At 37.6% G+C, this 18152-nt stretch overlaps 1 protein-coding gene across 3 annotated transcripts in view; it reads right to left on the bottom strand.

Annotated features, from left to right (window-relative positions):
* The window catches only part of LOC115213822 (MAM and LDL-receptor class A domain-containing protein 1-like), a 382250-nt gene extending 368021 nt beyond the window's left edge, over window positions 1-14229 (bottom strand). For 2 of the 3 annotated variants that reach the window (XM_029782714.2, XM_036504532.1), the window contains exon 1: window positions 13984-14228. In XM_029782714.2, coding sequence (XP_029638574.1) covers window positions 13984-14038 — 55 coding nt within the window. In that variant the 5' untranslated portion in view covers window positions 14039-14228. Of the gene's footprint in view, window positions 1-13983 lie in introns of all 3 variants that reach the window. The other variant, XM_036504533.1, reaches the window with a different exon arrangement.
* Window positions 14230-18152: the final 3923 nt, after the last annotated feature.

Genomic DNA, 18152 nt, shown 5'->3' with positions numbered 1-18152 from the left:
GGTCAAACCGTCCAACCAATGCCAGCATGGAAAACGGACGTTAGACGATGATGATGATGATGATGTATAGTTCATGGAGCATTTGTTGGATTGTTACATTGTTGTTACCCTGCTTCATTATATGCTTTATTGTTACCACATGGTTATGGTGTAAATAAGGATCATCAAAATAATTGGCAACGAATAACTACGTTACAATAATACTAAAGGCTTAAGAGCCAATACAGTGTTCTACCTGAGTTAGTAGTGTCGAATCACTTTTTAAAATTAATTCTACAAAATTTTCTACAGAAATTAGAGCCAGGATTGAAAGTTATGACATTTCATGTTTGAATATGTCCATGTAAACAGCGTTTGCTGAATTTTCTTGAGAATAATCTTTTCTTAGTGGTCAGACCATATGAGGTCTACATCTAGCATAATGGATGTCCACTTAGTGGTCACCCTTTCTTATATGTATGTAATATAATTTTTCTGAATCTTCAGATTTTTCAACATGCTAGACCCTTGGTTTTAAATTGATATTAATCAAATTAATATTCAATTTTTCACCCTTATTATTTAAATTTATATATATATATATACATACGAATATATATATTTGTGTCTTGGGAGGGTTATTTCACCAATCGTAATAATAACAAGAGCACTCAGAGTGTGAAAACCTCTGCGAAGGCAACACCAACGTCCTCTCGATGATTAGCCAGAGATGATTTTTAAAATGAGAATATCTGGAAGAAACTCGACTGCTCTCTTAAACGAGAATACTAAACATGAACCTGACCACTCTCAAAAATTAAGTAAAAAATACAGGAAAAATAATCTAGAATACAGATCGACCCCAAAATCTAATGAGTTTATGTCAGTCATGAGGCCAAACATCCCTGAAAGTTTCATCCAAATCAATCCAGCAGTTTTTGAGACAAACAAACAAATGCGACTGAAACCAATACCTCTGCCTTCACTAAGGTGGAGGTAATAATAGTAATGATAGTATATATATATATATATATATATGGAAGTAAGCTTTCCTTTTTGAAAGAACCTCAAAAATTGTTGGTTAGTTGACAGGATTTGAACCTACAACATTTGACTCAGTAGCATGAAACACTACTGGAAGTAAGCTTTCCTTTTTGAAAGAACCTCAAAAATCGTTGGTTAGTTGACAGGATTTGAACCTACAACATTTGACTCAGTAGCATGAAACACTACTGGAAGTAAGCTTTCCTTTTTGAAAGAACCTCAAAAATCGTTGGTCAGTTGACAGGATTTGAACCTACAACATTTGACTCAGTAGCATGAAACACTACTCATTCTCACAACACACTTCTGTTTATTTAAATAGATCGTCTACAACATAATTCAGACAGACTCTAGTCTTTGTACAAATAATCAATAGATAAAACATATCTAGTGATATCACAGCCGTATATGATCTCTGGGTTTAAGAGAATGAGTGAAAGTATTTCGACCTTAAAAGTGAGGCAAAGGTTTCTATTAAAATGTCATTTAAAACACAAATTGTTTTTTTATTTTGTTTATTTGTATCCTCTCTTTTAACACTTTATGCAAGTCTATATGAACCTCTTGAAACTTCTTATGAGAGATAACAATTAATTTAATATTACATCAGCATATATAAAACTGTTGCCTTCAATAATTAAAAGATAGCATATCTTTTTTGATTAACGAAAATCGTGTAAAAAGGCAAAGTACATTGTCGTTTAGTGCTAACGGTAATTAAAGCAGAATGGTCTTCTAGGAGTGGTGCTATTATATGAAGGAGTTATATCTGGTTCTTTATCTCTATGATTTTTACTTTGGAGATTATCAGCTCTCTTGTGATATACTGTACAAATGAACAGATTAATTAATACAAGTAGTTGATACCTATTTCTTTACTACCCACAAGGGGCTAAACACAGAGAGAACAAACAAGGACAGACAGACGGATTAAGTCAATTATACAGACACCAGTGCGTAACTGGTACTTTAGTTATCGACCCCGAAAGGATGAAAGGCAAAGTCAACCTCGGCGGAATTTGAAATCAGAACGTAGCGGCAGATGAAATACCTATTTCTTTACTACCCACAAGGGGCTAAACACAGAGGAGACAAACAAGGACAGACAAACGGATTAAGTCGATTATATCGACCCCAGTGCGTAACTGGTACTTAATTTATCGACCCCGAAAGGATAAAAGGCAAAGTCGACCTCGGCAGAATTTGAACTCAGAATGTAGGTATTTTGACTGTCTTTACGTTCTGAGTTAAAATTCCACCGAGGTCGACTTTGCCTTTCATCCTTTTAGGGTCAATAAATTAAATACCAGTTACGCACTGGGGTTGATGTAATTCGACTTAATCCTTTTGTCTGTCCTTGTTTGTCCCCTCTACGTTTAGCCCCTTGTGGGCAATAAAGAAATAAGAAACTGAAGGAAACTCATCTTACTCTTACTCTTTTACTCTTTTACTTGTTACTGTCATTTGACTGCGGCCATGCTGGAGCACTGCCTTTTGTTCGAGCAAATCGACCCCGGGACTTATTTCTTGTAAGCCCAGTACTTATTCTATCGGTCTCTTTTTGCTGAACCGCTATGTGACGGTATACATCGTATACATTTGTTGTGAAAAACATTTTCAGACTTGGGCAATGGAGTTTCAGATAATTCACTAGAGTTGAATTTGTTTCCTCATAACTTTCAGAAAAAATAGGTATTTTTTTTAAAGAAATTTCCTACAAATACTTCTCAGATGGTGCAAATTCTGATTGTATTGGAATTTAATGTGGAAAAGAAATTGGTAGGCATGTATACATACATAATGACACACATCATATAATTTTTCTTTCAAAATTTTTCAAGTTTCATTTTTATAGATATAAGTGTAATGTAGATTTGGATGCTCAACAATTTCTTTTCTCATTAAATTCTGATATAATCATGATCCACATCATCTAAAAGGTATATTCTTTTATTCGTTTACTTTTCTTAGTCATTTGACTGCAGCCATGCTGGAGCACTGCCTTTTAGTTGAAGAAATCAACTCCAGGACTTATTCTTTGTAAGCCTGGCACCAACTCTATCGATACCTTTTGCTAAACTGCTAAGTTATAGTTACAGAAATACACCAACATTGATTGTCAAGTGATAGTGGTGGTGGGGGCAAATGCAGACACACAGATAAATATATGTGTAAATATGATAAATACATGTGTGTGTGTGTATGCATATATATATATATATATATTTATTCTACGGGCTTCTTTTCAGTTTCCATCTACTAAATTAACTCAAAGCTTTGGTCGGCCTGAGGCTATAGTAAAAAACACTTGCTCAAGGTGCCACTCAGTGGGACTGAACCTAGAACCATGTAGCTTGGAAGTAAGCTTCTTACCACACAGCCACTAGAAAATTTCAATAAAAGTATCTGTCTTTCTAAAAGTTATTGGGAAACAAAGTCGAAGGAGGGGTACACTTGTGTACGTATGCCATAGAACAGTGGTTCCCGACTTGGAGTCTGTATCTCCCTGGTGGTCTGCAAAGGTAGTACTGAGGATCTGTGATTAAATTTAAAATTTCATATATATATATATATATATATATATATAGGTGCAGGCATGGCTGTGTGGTAAGAAGCTTGCTTCCCAATGACATGGTTCAGGTTTTAGTCGCATTGTGTGGCACCTTGGGCAAGTGTCTTCTACTAAAGCCTCAGGCCAACTAAAGCATTGTGAGTGGATTTGGTAGACAGAAACTGAAAGAAGCCCATTGTGTGTGTATATACATATATATATATATATATATATATATATCAAAATAAGCAACAAAGATATCCACAGGTAATGCACTACGATTGTTTCATGCAACTCCATTTAATTGAACAATGCAATCATTACATCAATTTAAAATGCAGAGCAATCTTCAGCTGCACAAAGACATAGAATTTAATTAAATTAGAACAAATGTCTATCTCCTTAACTTCTTGGAGATTTTACGTATAATTATACTAATGTGTCCATCTGTTCTAATTTAATTAAATTCTATGTCTTTGTGCAGCTGAAGATTGCTCTACATTTCAAACTGATATAACGATTGCATTGTTCAATTAAACGGAGTTGCATGAAACGATTGTACTGCATTACATCTGGATATCCTTGTTGCTTATTTTGATTTTAATCACCTTACTTTGAAATTGTATGGATATTACCGTACTAAATTCTGGTGCCTCAACATATGTACCATATTCATCTGAATCTATCTATCTATCTAGAATCTATCTATCTATCTATTTATCTATATACATATATATATATATGTATGCATGTATTTGTGTGTTTGTTCTTGTCTCTCCACAATCACTTGACAACTGATGTTAGTGTGTTTACATCCCCGTAACTTAGTGGTTCGGCAAAAGAGACCAATAGAATAAGTACCAGGCTTACAAAGAATAAGTCCAGAGGTTGATTTCTTTGGCTAAAAGGCAGTGCTCCAGTATGGCCGCAGCCAAATGACCGAAACATGTAAAAGAAATATATACATAAGGATAAGCATAGTAAAAGGGACCCATGGGAAAATTCACTTAAACAAAAGGGTTGGGAACAACTGCTGAGAACCACTGCAGTGGGAACCACTAGCTGAATCACTGCCATAGAATGAAGCATTTAATAAGCTACATTTTTAAAAGTAAGGCATGGCTGGTTCAGCCGTAAACTGGATTTTTGAAAATCTTGCCTTGACATTAAGACGGAGAACAGATAATAGAAACAAAAGCATCACAGATGTTGAGAAGGATCGAAGGTTTGCAAGATAAGGGCAAGATATGAAAGATCATGCTGACAAAAGGGATTGGGTCTAACATACTTAATTTAGTGAACCAGAACAAAATTGTAATCAATTTAAATTCCATTTATAACGAAAAGGAAAATCGTTAACCCTTATCAGCTACTCTTTACTTCAACCTTTCGATCCCACCATCTTTGCAATTGTTTCCGCCATTATCTTCTAGATGCAGGTGTGACTGTGTGGCAAGAAGTAAGGTGGCATGCTGGCAGAAATGTTAGCACACCAGGTGAAATGCTTAGCTGTATTTCATCTGCCGTTACGTTCTGAGTTCAAATTCCGCCAAGGTCAACTTTGCCTTTCCTCCTTTCGGGTTCAATTAAATAAGTACCAGTTACACACAGGGGTCGATAAAATCGACTTAATCCGTTTGTCTGTCCTTGTTTGTTCTCTCTGTGTTTAGTCCCTTGTGGGTAGTAAAGAAATAAGAAGTTTGCTTCCCAACCACAAGGTTCCGGGTTCAGTCCCACTGTGTGGCGGCACCTTAGGGCAAGAGTCTTCTACTATAGCCTTGGGCCAACCAAAGCACTGTGAGTGGATTTGATAGACGGAAACTGAAAGAAGCCTGACATATATATATATATGTGTGTTTTTGTGTGTGTGTGTGTGTATCTTTGTGTCTGTGTTTGTTCCCTACCACCCACATTGCTAGTTCCTTTGTCCCTACTCACTTATATTCACCTCATACCTTGAAGGGTCTCCTGGGCGCCTCATTACCAGTATTTATCCCTTTGAAACCCCTACTGATCATACTCACCCTCTCTTCTAAATGTGATTAGCCACGAAGCCCCTCTACAACAAGAATCTGCTCTGTCCCTGCTTCTCTCATGCTTTAATAATGACCATGGGATTGCACCTCGAAAGTTCCCATCTGAGGCACAAGTCTGGGCAAGGTTGTTTATGGAAGACCAGCAGTCACTCATGCATACCAGCCTGCCCTCTCTGATGTTGTCCAAGGGAAAGGCAAAGGCCAGTACAGCTTGACACCAGGGATGTTGCAACTCATTTATACAGCTGAATGAATTGGAGCAATGTGAAGTGAAGTGTCTTACTCAAGAACACTACATGCAGCCTGGTGCAGGAATCAAACCTCACAACCTCATGATCATATACGTATATACATACACACACATATAAGTATGTATATGTATATCGATATGTATATCTATATATGCACATATATATATGTGTGTGTGTGTGTGTGTGTGTATCTTTGTGTCTGTGTTTGTTCCCTACCACCCACATTGCTAGTTCCTTTGTCCCTACTCACTTATATTCACCTCATACCTTGAAGGGTCTCCTGGGCGCCTCATTACCAGTATTTATCCCTTTGAAACCCCTACTGATCATACTCACCCTCTCTTCTAAATGTGATTAGCCACGAAGCCCCTCTACAACAAGAATCTGCTCTGTCCCTGCTTCTCTCATGCTTTAATAATGACCATGGGATTGCACCTCGAAAGTTCCCATCTGAGGCACAAGTCTGGGCAAGGTTGTTTATGGAAGACCAGCAGTCACTCATGCATACCAGCCTGCCCTCTCTGATGTTGTCCAAGGGAAAGGCAAAGGCCAGTACAGCTTGACACCAGGGATGTTGCAACTCATTTATACAGCTGAATGAATTGGAGCAATGTGAAGTGAAGTGTCTTACTCAAGAACACTACATGCAGCCTGGTGCAGGAATCAAACCTCACAACCTCATGATCATATACGTATATACATACACACACATATAAGTATGTATATGTATATCGATATGTATATCTATATATGCACATATATATATGTGTGTGTGTGTGTGTGTGTATACATGCACACATATATATATATATCTTAGGGTGGAGCATTTTTCCACAATTTTTGATTTTGTGATGGGGTAGTGCAGAAAAGTTCTGAATGGACATCAAAAAGTCTGCAACAATATCTTCTGTCTCCAAAATGCATTGAAGAATGGAAAAAGTGGAAAAAAAACATCTCTACTTATTTAATAGCTTTGTCTTTATTGCATTGTCTTCAGGTATTTTTTAAATGATGGGGGAAATTACTTTAAAATATGACTTAAACATGATTTTTCCTGCCTCCATAAACACCTCAAAATATGCAAGTACATTAACACCAACATCAAAATGAAAATCAAATGGAAATTGTAGTTAAGATACTCATGCCGGTGACATGTTAAAAGCACCGTCCGAACGTGGCAGATGCCAGCCCCGCCTGACTGGCATCCGTGTTGGTGACATGTAAAAGTACTAACCGATCGATGCTGTTTGCCAGCCTCCTCTGGCCCCTGTGCTGGTGGCACGTAAAAAGCACCCACTACACTCTTGGAGTGGTTGGTGTTAGGAAGGGCATCCAGCTGTAGAAACACTGCCAGATCAGCCTGGAGCCTGGTGCAGCCTCCTGGCCTTCTAGACCCCGGTCGAACCATCCAATCCATGCTAGCATGGAAAACGGACGTTAAACGATGATGATGATGATGATGATTGTAAATATTTTTTTTTAGCGAATTTAGAAAATCTTTCATGTAGATGTAAATACGGTGGAAGCAGAAGATGAAGTCACAGAAAAAAAGAAAAACATGCCCAGAGTAATTTCATCATAGTCATTTAAAAGATATCTGAAGAAGATGCAATGAAAACTGTATTTTATAGCTAATAAATAAGTAGAAGCCGTTTTTTTTTTTTTTCCACTTTTTCCATTTCCCAAGGTGTTTGAGGAGACCGAAAATATTGTTGCAGAGTTTTAAGATTTTACACCAATTGTTTTGATGTCCATTCACAACTTACGCTCCATCTTGAAATCGAAAACCATGAAACAACACTCCACCCTAATATATATATGATGTATGCATGCATAGTTTTCTATCTATCTATCTACCTATCTATCTCTCTTTTTCTGTCTATCTATCTATCTGTCTGTCTGTCTATCTATCTACCTATCTATCTATCTATCTATCTTTCTCTGTCTATCTATCTATCTATCTATCTAGTTTTCTATCTATCTATTTCTCTCTGTCTATCTATCTATCTATCTATTTATCTATCTACATACATACACATATATGCACATACATAAACATGCATCATATGTATATATATACATACATACACACACACACATATTTATATATGCATGCTTACATATTTGTGCGTGTGTATGTATATATGTATGTATAGTGATCCCTTGACTATCACAGATGTTATGTTCCAAAACCCCCCGCGATAGGTGAAAATCCATGAAGTGGAAACAATACTGCACTGTACATTTTTAAAATTATTTTTATAATTTGTATATATTTATTTTATTATAAATACAAAACAACACCACGGAGGAATTGATGTAAGCTTAGATAATAAACCGCAATAGGTGAACCAGTGTGGAGGCACATGGCCTAGGGCTTATAGCAGCGGACTTGTGGTCGTGGGATTGCGGGTTCGAATCTCAGACCGGGTGATGTGTGTGTTTATCAGCGAAACACCTGAGATCCATGTGGTTCCGGCAGAAGGTAATGGCAAACTTCTGCTGACTCTTTCGCCACAACTTTCTCTCACTCTTTCCTCCTGCATCTTGCAGCTCACCTGCGATGGACAGGCGTCCCGTCCATGTGGGGAACCTATATGCCATTGAAACTGGGAAACCAGCCCTTATGAGCCAGGCATGGCTCGAGAAGGAACAAACAATAGGTGAACCACAATATGGCAAGGGTTTACTGTATATATTTATCTGTGTACATAGACATAGCAACTGTTGAATCACTAAGAAGTTAGAGTCTCAATTACAAGGGATAAGATTCAATCTCAGGGTGTGGCATCTTGGTCTTTTAGAATAGCTTGTGGATGATCCATAATTTTTGAGAGAAATTGGATAGATGGAAACTGCATAGAAGTCCGTCAGATGGATTGTGCCTGTTGTTCAAAAGTCCAGCCTAGCCACACTGTGACATGTGAATTCTGCTCAAGGGTTGTATTAAAGGTACATGTGTGTGTGTGTTTGAGATACTCAGCCACTTATAAGCTAATTCTATGAGCCTGTTAGTTAAATTAATTGAGGCACAGGTGTGGATGTGTGGTAAGAAGTTAGTGAGAGGGCGGTGAGCTAGCAGAAACATTAGCACACCAGGCGAAATGCCTAGTGGTATTTTGTCTGCCGCTACGTTCTGAGTTCAAATTCTGCCGAGGTCGACTTTGCCTTTCATCTTTTCGGGGTTGATAAATTAAATACCAGTTATGCACTGGGGTCGATCTAATTAACTTAATCCCTTTATCTCTCCTTGTTTGTCCCCTCTATGTTTAGCCCCTTGTAGGCAATAAAGAAATAAGAAGTTAGCTTCCCAACTACATGGTTCCAGGTTCAATCTCACTGAGTGGCACCTTAGGAAAGTGTCTTCTACTATAGTCTCAGGCCAACTAAAGCCTTGTGAGTGGATTTGATAGACGGAAACTGAAAGAAGCCTGTTGTATATTTATATATATATGTACATATAAATTAATAGAGTTTAAAAAAAAGTGACAGAGCATAGTGACTAGCTCCGCTTTTGCTAAAAATAAGAGTTAAAACGACTCAAAAAGACACAAAAGCACTGTTTTTTGTTAGTCATTAAGACAGTGCTTTTGTGGATTTTGAGTTGTTTTAACTGTTTGTTCTAGCAATAGTGGTGCTGGTCAGTACCCTCTGTCACTTTGTGACCTCTATTAATTCTGTATTTAGGTTCTAATAGCTAATAAGCCACGTTTTTACTTTATATGTATGAATGTGTGCGTGTGTGTGTGTGTATGTGTGTGTGTGCAAGCATGCGTGCGTGTGTGTGTGTGTGTTTCAGTGTCTGTTTTTGACACCACTTGACGGCCAGTATTGGTGTGTTTATGTCCCTGCAACTTAGCAGTTCATAAAAAGAGACTGAAAGAATAAGTACCAGGCTTAAAAGGAAATTAGTACAGGGGTCAATCCCTTGAAGTAAAAAATGTTTCAAGGTGGCGCTCCAGCATGGCCACAGTGTAAAGACTGAAACAAGTAACAGATGAAAGATAAAACTGAAAATTCATGGTCAGAAAATCTATCTGAGACACACACACACACACACACACACACATACATACATACACAGACATACTTACACACACATGCATGCACATGTGCACACACACACACAGACACATGCACACATGTACATGTGTGCGCACACACACACACAGCCAACTAGAAATGGTGTATCTTTGGGCTAAATAAGAGTAACATTCTTCCCTTTCCTGGAACTGCCACATTAAGCTAGCAACAAACCATCACTTCATATATATATATATATACACAAACACACACATATATACATATATATATATATATAAGCATGTATGTATATATATATATATATATATATATATATATATATATATAGTGGTAAAAATATCAACATAATTTTTTCCCCTTCCCCCTTTTTTCTCTCTTCCCTTCTCCAAACTCACTGACACACACACACGCACACACACACACACACACACGGACACACACACAGACACACCTCCACAAAACTATCATAAAAAGTGGAAAGAATTCTTAAACCCAAAAAAGCATTTGACCATTAAACACACACACACACTCTCTCACAATGATAAAAGGAAATATAATTTATGGCCTGCCTCCCTGCCACCACACACTCAGTGACACTGTGAAGTGGTCAAAACTGAAATTCTTTCTTTTTGTCCTTGGAGTCAATATTCTGTCCAGCAGACCAAAAAAATTCTTTTCTTCTTCTTCCCTCTCCCTTCCCCTCTTTCTCTTTAGCACTCATCCCAGATACAAAAACACACACACACACACACACGCACACACATGTTCTCTTTCTCACTTTCTCCTCATCCATCACCCTCTTGTACTATCTTATATTCGTCCCCACCACTACAAAACTCTATAAAATGGTCAAATCTCACACAGGAACTTAGTTTGATTTGAAAACCCCACTAGAATGGGAGAAAGCGCCAATGATCTAAGTGATATGATATATATAAAAAATGTAATACACAAATAAATATCTGTAAATATAAACCATCCGATCTTCTGAGTACCTCATTTCTTCTAATATATATATATATATATATATATATATATATATATATATAATATATATATACATATATAATTTATTAACCAAATAACGTATGATTTGACCCATTGTGCTTTATTTTGAATGGATTGTGCAGTCTGGGTCTTATCAGGTACATTGATAAAGTTTTGCCTCTGTACAGAATTTGAGTGTTGTTTCCCTTGTTGTTATAGGCCTATTTAGTTAGGGAATCATCATCATCATCATCATCATCGTTTAACGTCCGCTTTCCATGCTAGCATGGGTTGGACGGTTCAACTGGGGTCTGGCAAGCCCGAAGGCTGCACCAGGCCAGTCAGATCTGGCAGTGTTTCTACAGCTGGATGCCCTTCCTAACGCCAACCACTCCGAGAGTGTAGTGGGTGATTTTATGTGCCACCGACACAGGTGCCAGACGAGGCTGGCAGACGGCCACGCTCGGATGGTGTTTTTTATGTGCCACCGGCACAGGTGCCAGACGAGGCTGGCTGACGGCCACGCTCGGATGGTGTTTGTTATGTGCCCTCAGCACGGAGGCCAGTCGTTGCGGTACTGGCTATATATGTGTGTGTGTGTCTGTTTCTGTGTGTATGTATATGTATGTACACTAAACTGTTTGACTAAATATTTGTTTTCCTTTTTTTCCTGTTTTTTCCTATTTTTTCTTTTCTTCTACTTTCTTTTTCCCCCAAGCAGTTATGACTGTGAAATCTGATTACTCTCTTTCTGTCTACCAAATCCATGCACAAGGCTTTGGTTGGCTCAAGGCAATAGTACACTTGCCCAAGGTGCCATACAATGGGACTGAACCCAGAACCATGTGGTTGGGAAGCAAGCTTCTTACCACACAACCATGCCTGTGCCTATGTTTAAAGTTTTCTTACTGCCAGCCAGATTAGCAGTGATGTTGGTACTTTCTTGTTTAAAATAATTTTGATTAATGTTGCTTATTTTGTGATAATTTGCAAAAATCTATTAAGGTACATATTCACTTGCAAAAATGCAGTTTATATATATTTTTTATGTACATATGTCTGTGTAATTTCATTTAAATGTATTTCGTCATCTTGCTTCTTGTTAAAATTTTGGGGGCGTTTCCTTTCTTTGCCATGTTCAAATACTGGACAACATTTAATTTTTTTTTTTTTGACAAATTAAAGTGATTTCCCTCTCCAAATGAGGAAAACACAAGGATTAAATTCTAATCTGTTTAAGCAGTAGGTTCTCATATAAAAAAATTTTTTTTCCTTTCACCTGGTAAAAATCCAGAATGCTGAATGTAAAATGATAACACATCCAACCACAGCAAAATAAACAGATAAATAAATGATAATAATATTAATAATAATAATAACAATAATAATAATAATGATATAATAATAATAATAATAATAATAATAATAATAATAATAATAATAATAATAGTTTTTCTATGATAGGAACAAGGCCTGAAATTTTTTGGGGGTGCGGAGGTAATTGATTTACATTGAACTGGTACTTATTTTATCAGCCCTGAAAAGATGAAATACAACCCCTCCCCTCAAAATTTCAGGCCTTGTGCTTGTAGAAGAAAGCATCATTATTATTGTTGTAGTAACACACACACACACACATGTATGCATGCATCTTGATGTGTATGTGTATATATATATATAAAACCCTAATTTTTTTTCCGTTGAGGGCTTATACGTCCCAATATTAGACTATTCTCTTTAGTCAATATATGGTGATTGCTTATAAGCTTTAAGCTTATAAAAATATTATCACACACACACACCCACTCTCTCTCCCTCTCTTGCATATATATATATATATATATATATATATATATATATATAATAATAATAATAATAATTTGAGGGAATATTATTCCTAACTTACAGGGAAAAATTCAATTTAGAAATACTAAATCAAATTTCACAAAATACATAATATATATATATAAAAATTAGAAAAAAACACCTTTTATCAATTCAAAATGAACAATTAAATTACACCATCTAGAAAATTACATATAATAGAAATAGTAAATATAAAATAACAATAATATACGTTTTATTTATTATTTTGCACATTACTTAATCATCGGTATATTATTGTTATTTTATATTTAATATTTCTATTATATGTAATTTTCTATATGGTGTAATTTAATTGTTCATTTTGAATTGATAAAAGGTGGTTTTTTCTAATACATATATATATATATAATATATATATATATATATATATATATAGGTTAAATAGATTTTTCTAAGGGTAGATTGAGATCCTTAGCTGCGGTGAAAGCAATCAGTCTTAGAGAAGAGAAGATCCAAATTTAATGCGCCCTTTCAACATGCTCTAAGCTAGCCTGGAAAAGTATAGGTTATGAAACTAACATGAGATATGTCCAATAACACAAATTCATTCTATGGAAGTAACTGTTTCATGTCAGTATGCATTGTGTCACAGGTAGAGATAGCAGGAAATGATACACTACTCTTTACTCTTTTACTTGTTTCAGTCATTTGACTGTGGCCATGCAGGAGCACCGCCTTTGAGTCGAGCAAATTGACCCTCGGACTTATTCTTTGTAAGCCTAGTACTTATTCTATCGGTCTCTTTTGCTGAACTGCTAAGTTACGGGTACATAAACACACCAGCATCGGTTGTCAAGTGATGCTGAGGGGACAACACAGCCACACAAACACACACACACACATATATATATATATATATATAATATATATATATATATATATATATACATATATACGACGGGCTTCTTTCAGGTTTCCGTCTACCAAATCCACCCACAAGGTTTTGGTCAGCCCGAGGCTATAGTAGAAGACACTTGCCCAAGGTGCCACGCAGTGGGACTGAATCCAGAACCATGTGGTTGGTAAGCAAGCTACTTACCACACAGCCAACGCTGCGCCTATGAGTAAAAAATATAAGTATCTGTGATGTATTTCTTAAACTGAGAAAATAATTTCCTTGCCGCAGTCCAGATAGTAAAACATGTTCAACAACTGAAGTAAAGTTTCTGGTACAAAAGAATAAAGAAAAAGTAAACCCTCATACCTGTTTGTAGCACCGATGTGCAAAATAAAAGCAGTAGAAAGTAGTGGTTGGCCATATTCAATGTAACTTCATAACTTTAGGTTTGCTGGTCATAAAGAATGGTTAAATACACTGAATGTATGTCCACTTCTTGAAAATGAAAATGCAGTAGAGAATAATAATGATGATAAATGCCTAAATGATATTAACAAACTGTTAGAAGACAGGCTTTTTTTTGTGTGTAACTACAAACAGTTACAACAGCTAAAATGCATTTGTAAGATGTAAGTTAGAGAGAGTCTAAATTGATAAGCGATAGAGTTTATCTAAAAGGATTTGATTGAAGGTAGCTTTCGTTACCTGATACATAAAGAAAAGTATTCTCAGCTGTACAAAGGTAACAGGTGAAAGTTCATCATTTTTTTTTCTCATCTATAATTATGATAAGGAATCGTTCTTACTGACCGAATATTAACTGACATGTAAAAACAAAATAAAGAAAAACACACTGAACATCATTATTGATATTCTTAGAACAAAGGACAATTGTTAAATGGAATGATATTGCAAAATATTTTAATTAATCCATCTTTTACTGTTCATTTAATCATCAATTAACAAAAAAGAAAAAAAGAAAAAAAAAGAAAAATGTCTTTACTTTTAGTATTTGCTTTCACTTTTACATTTATTTGTTTCAGTCTTTGGACTGGGCCATGTTGGGGCACTACCCTGAAGGGCTTTAGTTGAACAAATCAACCCCAGTACTTAATTTTTTAGGTTTGGTAACTTATTCTACCGACTCTTCTGTCAAGTGATGGGCGGGGTGTACAAATGCAGGCATAAGCACATACATGCATGCACGCACACACACATATGTATACATGCATATACAGGAGTGGCTGTCTGGTAAAAAGCTTGCTTCCCAACCACATAGTTCTGGGTTCAGTCCCAATGTGTGGCACCTTGGGCAAGTGTCTTCTAGTATAGCCTCAGGCCAACCAAAGCCTTGTGAGTGGATTTGGTAGACAGAAATTGAAATACATACATACATATACATACATACATACATACATACATACATACATACATACATACATACATGCATACATACATATATATATATATATATATACATGTGTATGTATTTGTTATTTTTTATCTGTGTTTTTCCTCCCACCATCATCACTTGACAACCAATATTGGTGTGCTTACATTGCTATCACTTAGCGGTTCAGCAAAAAGAGACCGATAGTACTAGGCTTACAAAGAATAAGTCCTGGGGTTGATTTGTCCGACGAAAGGCAGTGATCCAGCATGGCTGCAGTCAAATAACTGAACAAGTAAAAGAATAAAAGAATATATATATATATATATATAAATATATATTTTCTTTTTCTATTTTCTCTCCTTGTTTTTTTCTGTGTTCCTTTCTGTCGAAGAGTGTAGGCTCGAAACGTAAAAGACATTCTCACTTCCCAAGCATTAAACTAATGCATCTGTTTGTTGTTTATATACCCGTTTTGTCTTTTGTTTTTTTGTAAATTCTCACTATATATATCATCATCATCATCATCATCGTTTAACGTCCGCTTTCCATGCTAGCATGGGTTGGACGGTTCACCTGGGCTCTGGCAAGCCCGAAGGCTGCACCAGGCCAGTCAGATCTGGCAGTGTTTCTACAGCTGGATGCCCTTCCTAACGCCAACCACTCCGAGAGTGTAGTGGGTGATTTTATGTGCCACCGACACAGGTGCCAGATGAGGCTGGCAAACGGCCACGCTCGGATGGTGTTTTTTATGTGCCACCGACACAGGTGCCAGACGAGGCTGGCAGACGGCCACGCTCGGATGGTGTTTTTTATGTGCCACCGACACAGGTGCCAGACGAGGCTGGCAGACGGCCACGCTCGGATGGTGTTTTTTATGTGCCACCGACACAGGTGCCAGATGAGGCTGGCAGATGGCCACGCTCGGATGGTGTTTTCGGTGTTTTCTTATGTGCCACCGACACAGGTGCCAGACGAGGCTGGCGAACGGCTACGATCGGATGGTGTTTGTTACGTGCCCACAGCACGGAGGCCAGTCGATGCAGTACTGGCTACGGTCCCGTTCGGATGGTTTTCTTATGTGCCACCGGCACTGGTACCACGAGGATACAAATTCCATTGATGTTCATCTATTTTGATTGGTTTGATTTGATTCGATTTGACTTCGATTTGACTTTCACTATCCTCAACAGGTCTTCACAAGTGTCACAAGCAGGAAGGTATGCACAGGTGGACTGACTATGTCCCAGGTAGGGGCCATGGGTTATGGCTTCACTAGTCTTGCCGGGTCTTCTCACGCACAGCATACTTCCATAGGTCTCGGTCTCTAGTCATTTCCATGGTGAGACCTAACGTTCGAAGGTCGTGCTTCACCACCTCGTCCCAGGTTTTCCTGGGTCTACCTCTTCCACGGGTTCCCTCAACTGCTAGGGATTGGCACTTTCTCAAGTTGTGGTGAAAGAGTACAGCAGGGATTACCACCCCTTGCCGGAGCCTCATGGAGCTTTTAGGTGTTTTCGCTCAATAAACACTCACAACGCCCGGTCTGGGAATCGAAACCGCGATCCTACTACTGCGAGTCCGCTGCCCTAACCACTGAGCCAAAACAAACAGATGTATTAGTATAATGCTCAGGAATAGAAAAAAGTCTTTTACGTTTCAAGCCTACGCTCTTCTACAGAAAGGGACACAGAAAAAAAACAAGGAGAGAAAAAAAATGTGTGTAGTGGCTAATATATAATATATATATATAAAAATTTCCTGTCTAAAATAGTATTGTATTAAAAATATATATAAATATATGAAACATGATAGCTTAAAAATTTGTTAATTAATGCATCTTACAATCGTTTCACGAAAATATTGTCATTATAATGGAATCCATTGTTGATACACATTGATAGACGTATATATTGACATATATTTGTAGGAGGGGACTAGTTGATTACATTGACCCCAGTGTTTCACTGGTACTTAATTTATTGACCCTGAAAAGACGAAAGGCAAAGTCAATCTAGGAGGAATTTGAACTCAGAATGTGAAACCGGACAGAATACCACTAAGCAATTCACCTGGCATGCTAACGAATCTGCCAGCTTGCTAGCTTGTGCATGACACTATAATTATTTCTACTCTTGGCACAAGGTTTCGAAAATTTTGGGGAGCAGGGGGCCAGTTGATTACATTGACCCTAGTGCATAACTGGTACTTTTTACATTGACCCCGAAAGGATGAAAGGCAGTATCAACCTAGGCAGAATTTGAACTCCGAATATGAAGACAGACGAAATACCTATTTCTTTACTACCCACAAGGGGCCAAACACAGAGAGGACAAACAAGGACAGACAAACGGATTAAGTCGATTATATCGACCCCAGTACGTAACTGGTACTTATTTAATTGACCCCCAAAGGATGAAAGGCAAAGTTGACCTCGGCGGAATACTGAGAATGTAGCGGAAGACGAAATACCTATTTCTTTACTACCCACAAGGGGCTACACACAGAGGGGACAAACAAGGACAGACAAACGGATTAAGTCGATTATATCGACCCCAGTGTGTAACTAGTACTTATTTAACTGACCCCGAAAGGATGAAAGGCAAAGTTGACCTCGGCGGAATACTGAGAACGTAGCGGAAGACGAAATACCTATTTCTTTACTACCCACAAGGGGCTACACACAGAGGGGACAAACAAGGACAGACAAACGGATTAAGTCGATTATATCGACCCCAGTGTGTAACTGGTACTTATTTAACTGACCCCGAAAGGATGAAAGGCAAAGTCGACCTCGGCGGAATTTGGACTCAGAACGTAGCGGAAGACGAAATACCTATTTCTTTACTACCCACAAGGGGCTACACACAGAGAGGACAAACATGGACAGACAAACGGATTAAGTCGATTATATCGACTCAGTACGTAACTGGTACTTATTTAATTGACCCCCGAAAGGATGAAAGGCAAAGTTGACCTCGGCGAAATACTGAGAACGTAGCGGAAGACGAAATACCTATTTCTTTACAAGAGGCTACACACAGAGGGGACAAACAAGGACAGACAAACGGATTAAGTCGATTATATCGACCCCAGTGTGTAACTGGTACTTATTTAACTGACCCCAAAAGGATGAAAGGCAAAG

The sequence above is a fragment of the Octopus sinensis genome, linkage group LG7 (genome assembly GCF_006345805.1).
Source record: "Octopus sinensis linkage group LG7, ASM634580v1, whole genome shotgun sequence".
NCBI classification, from domain to species: domain Eukaryota; kingdom Metazoa; phylum Mollusca; class Cephalopoda; order Octopoda; family Octopodidae; genus Octopus; species Octopus sinensis.
This window is presented reverse-complemented; position numbering and strand designations above follow the sequence as displayed.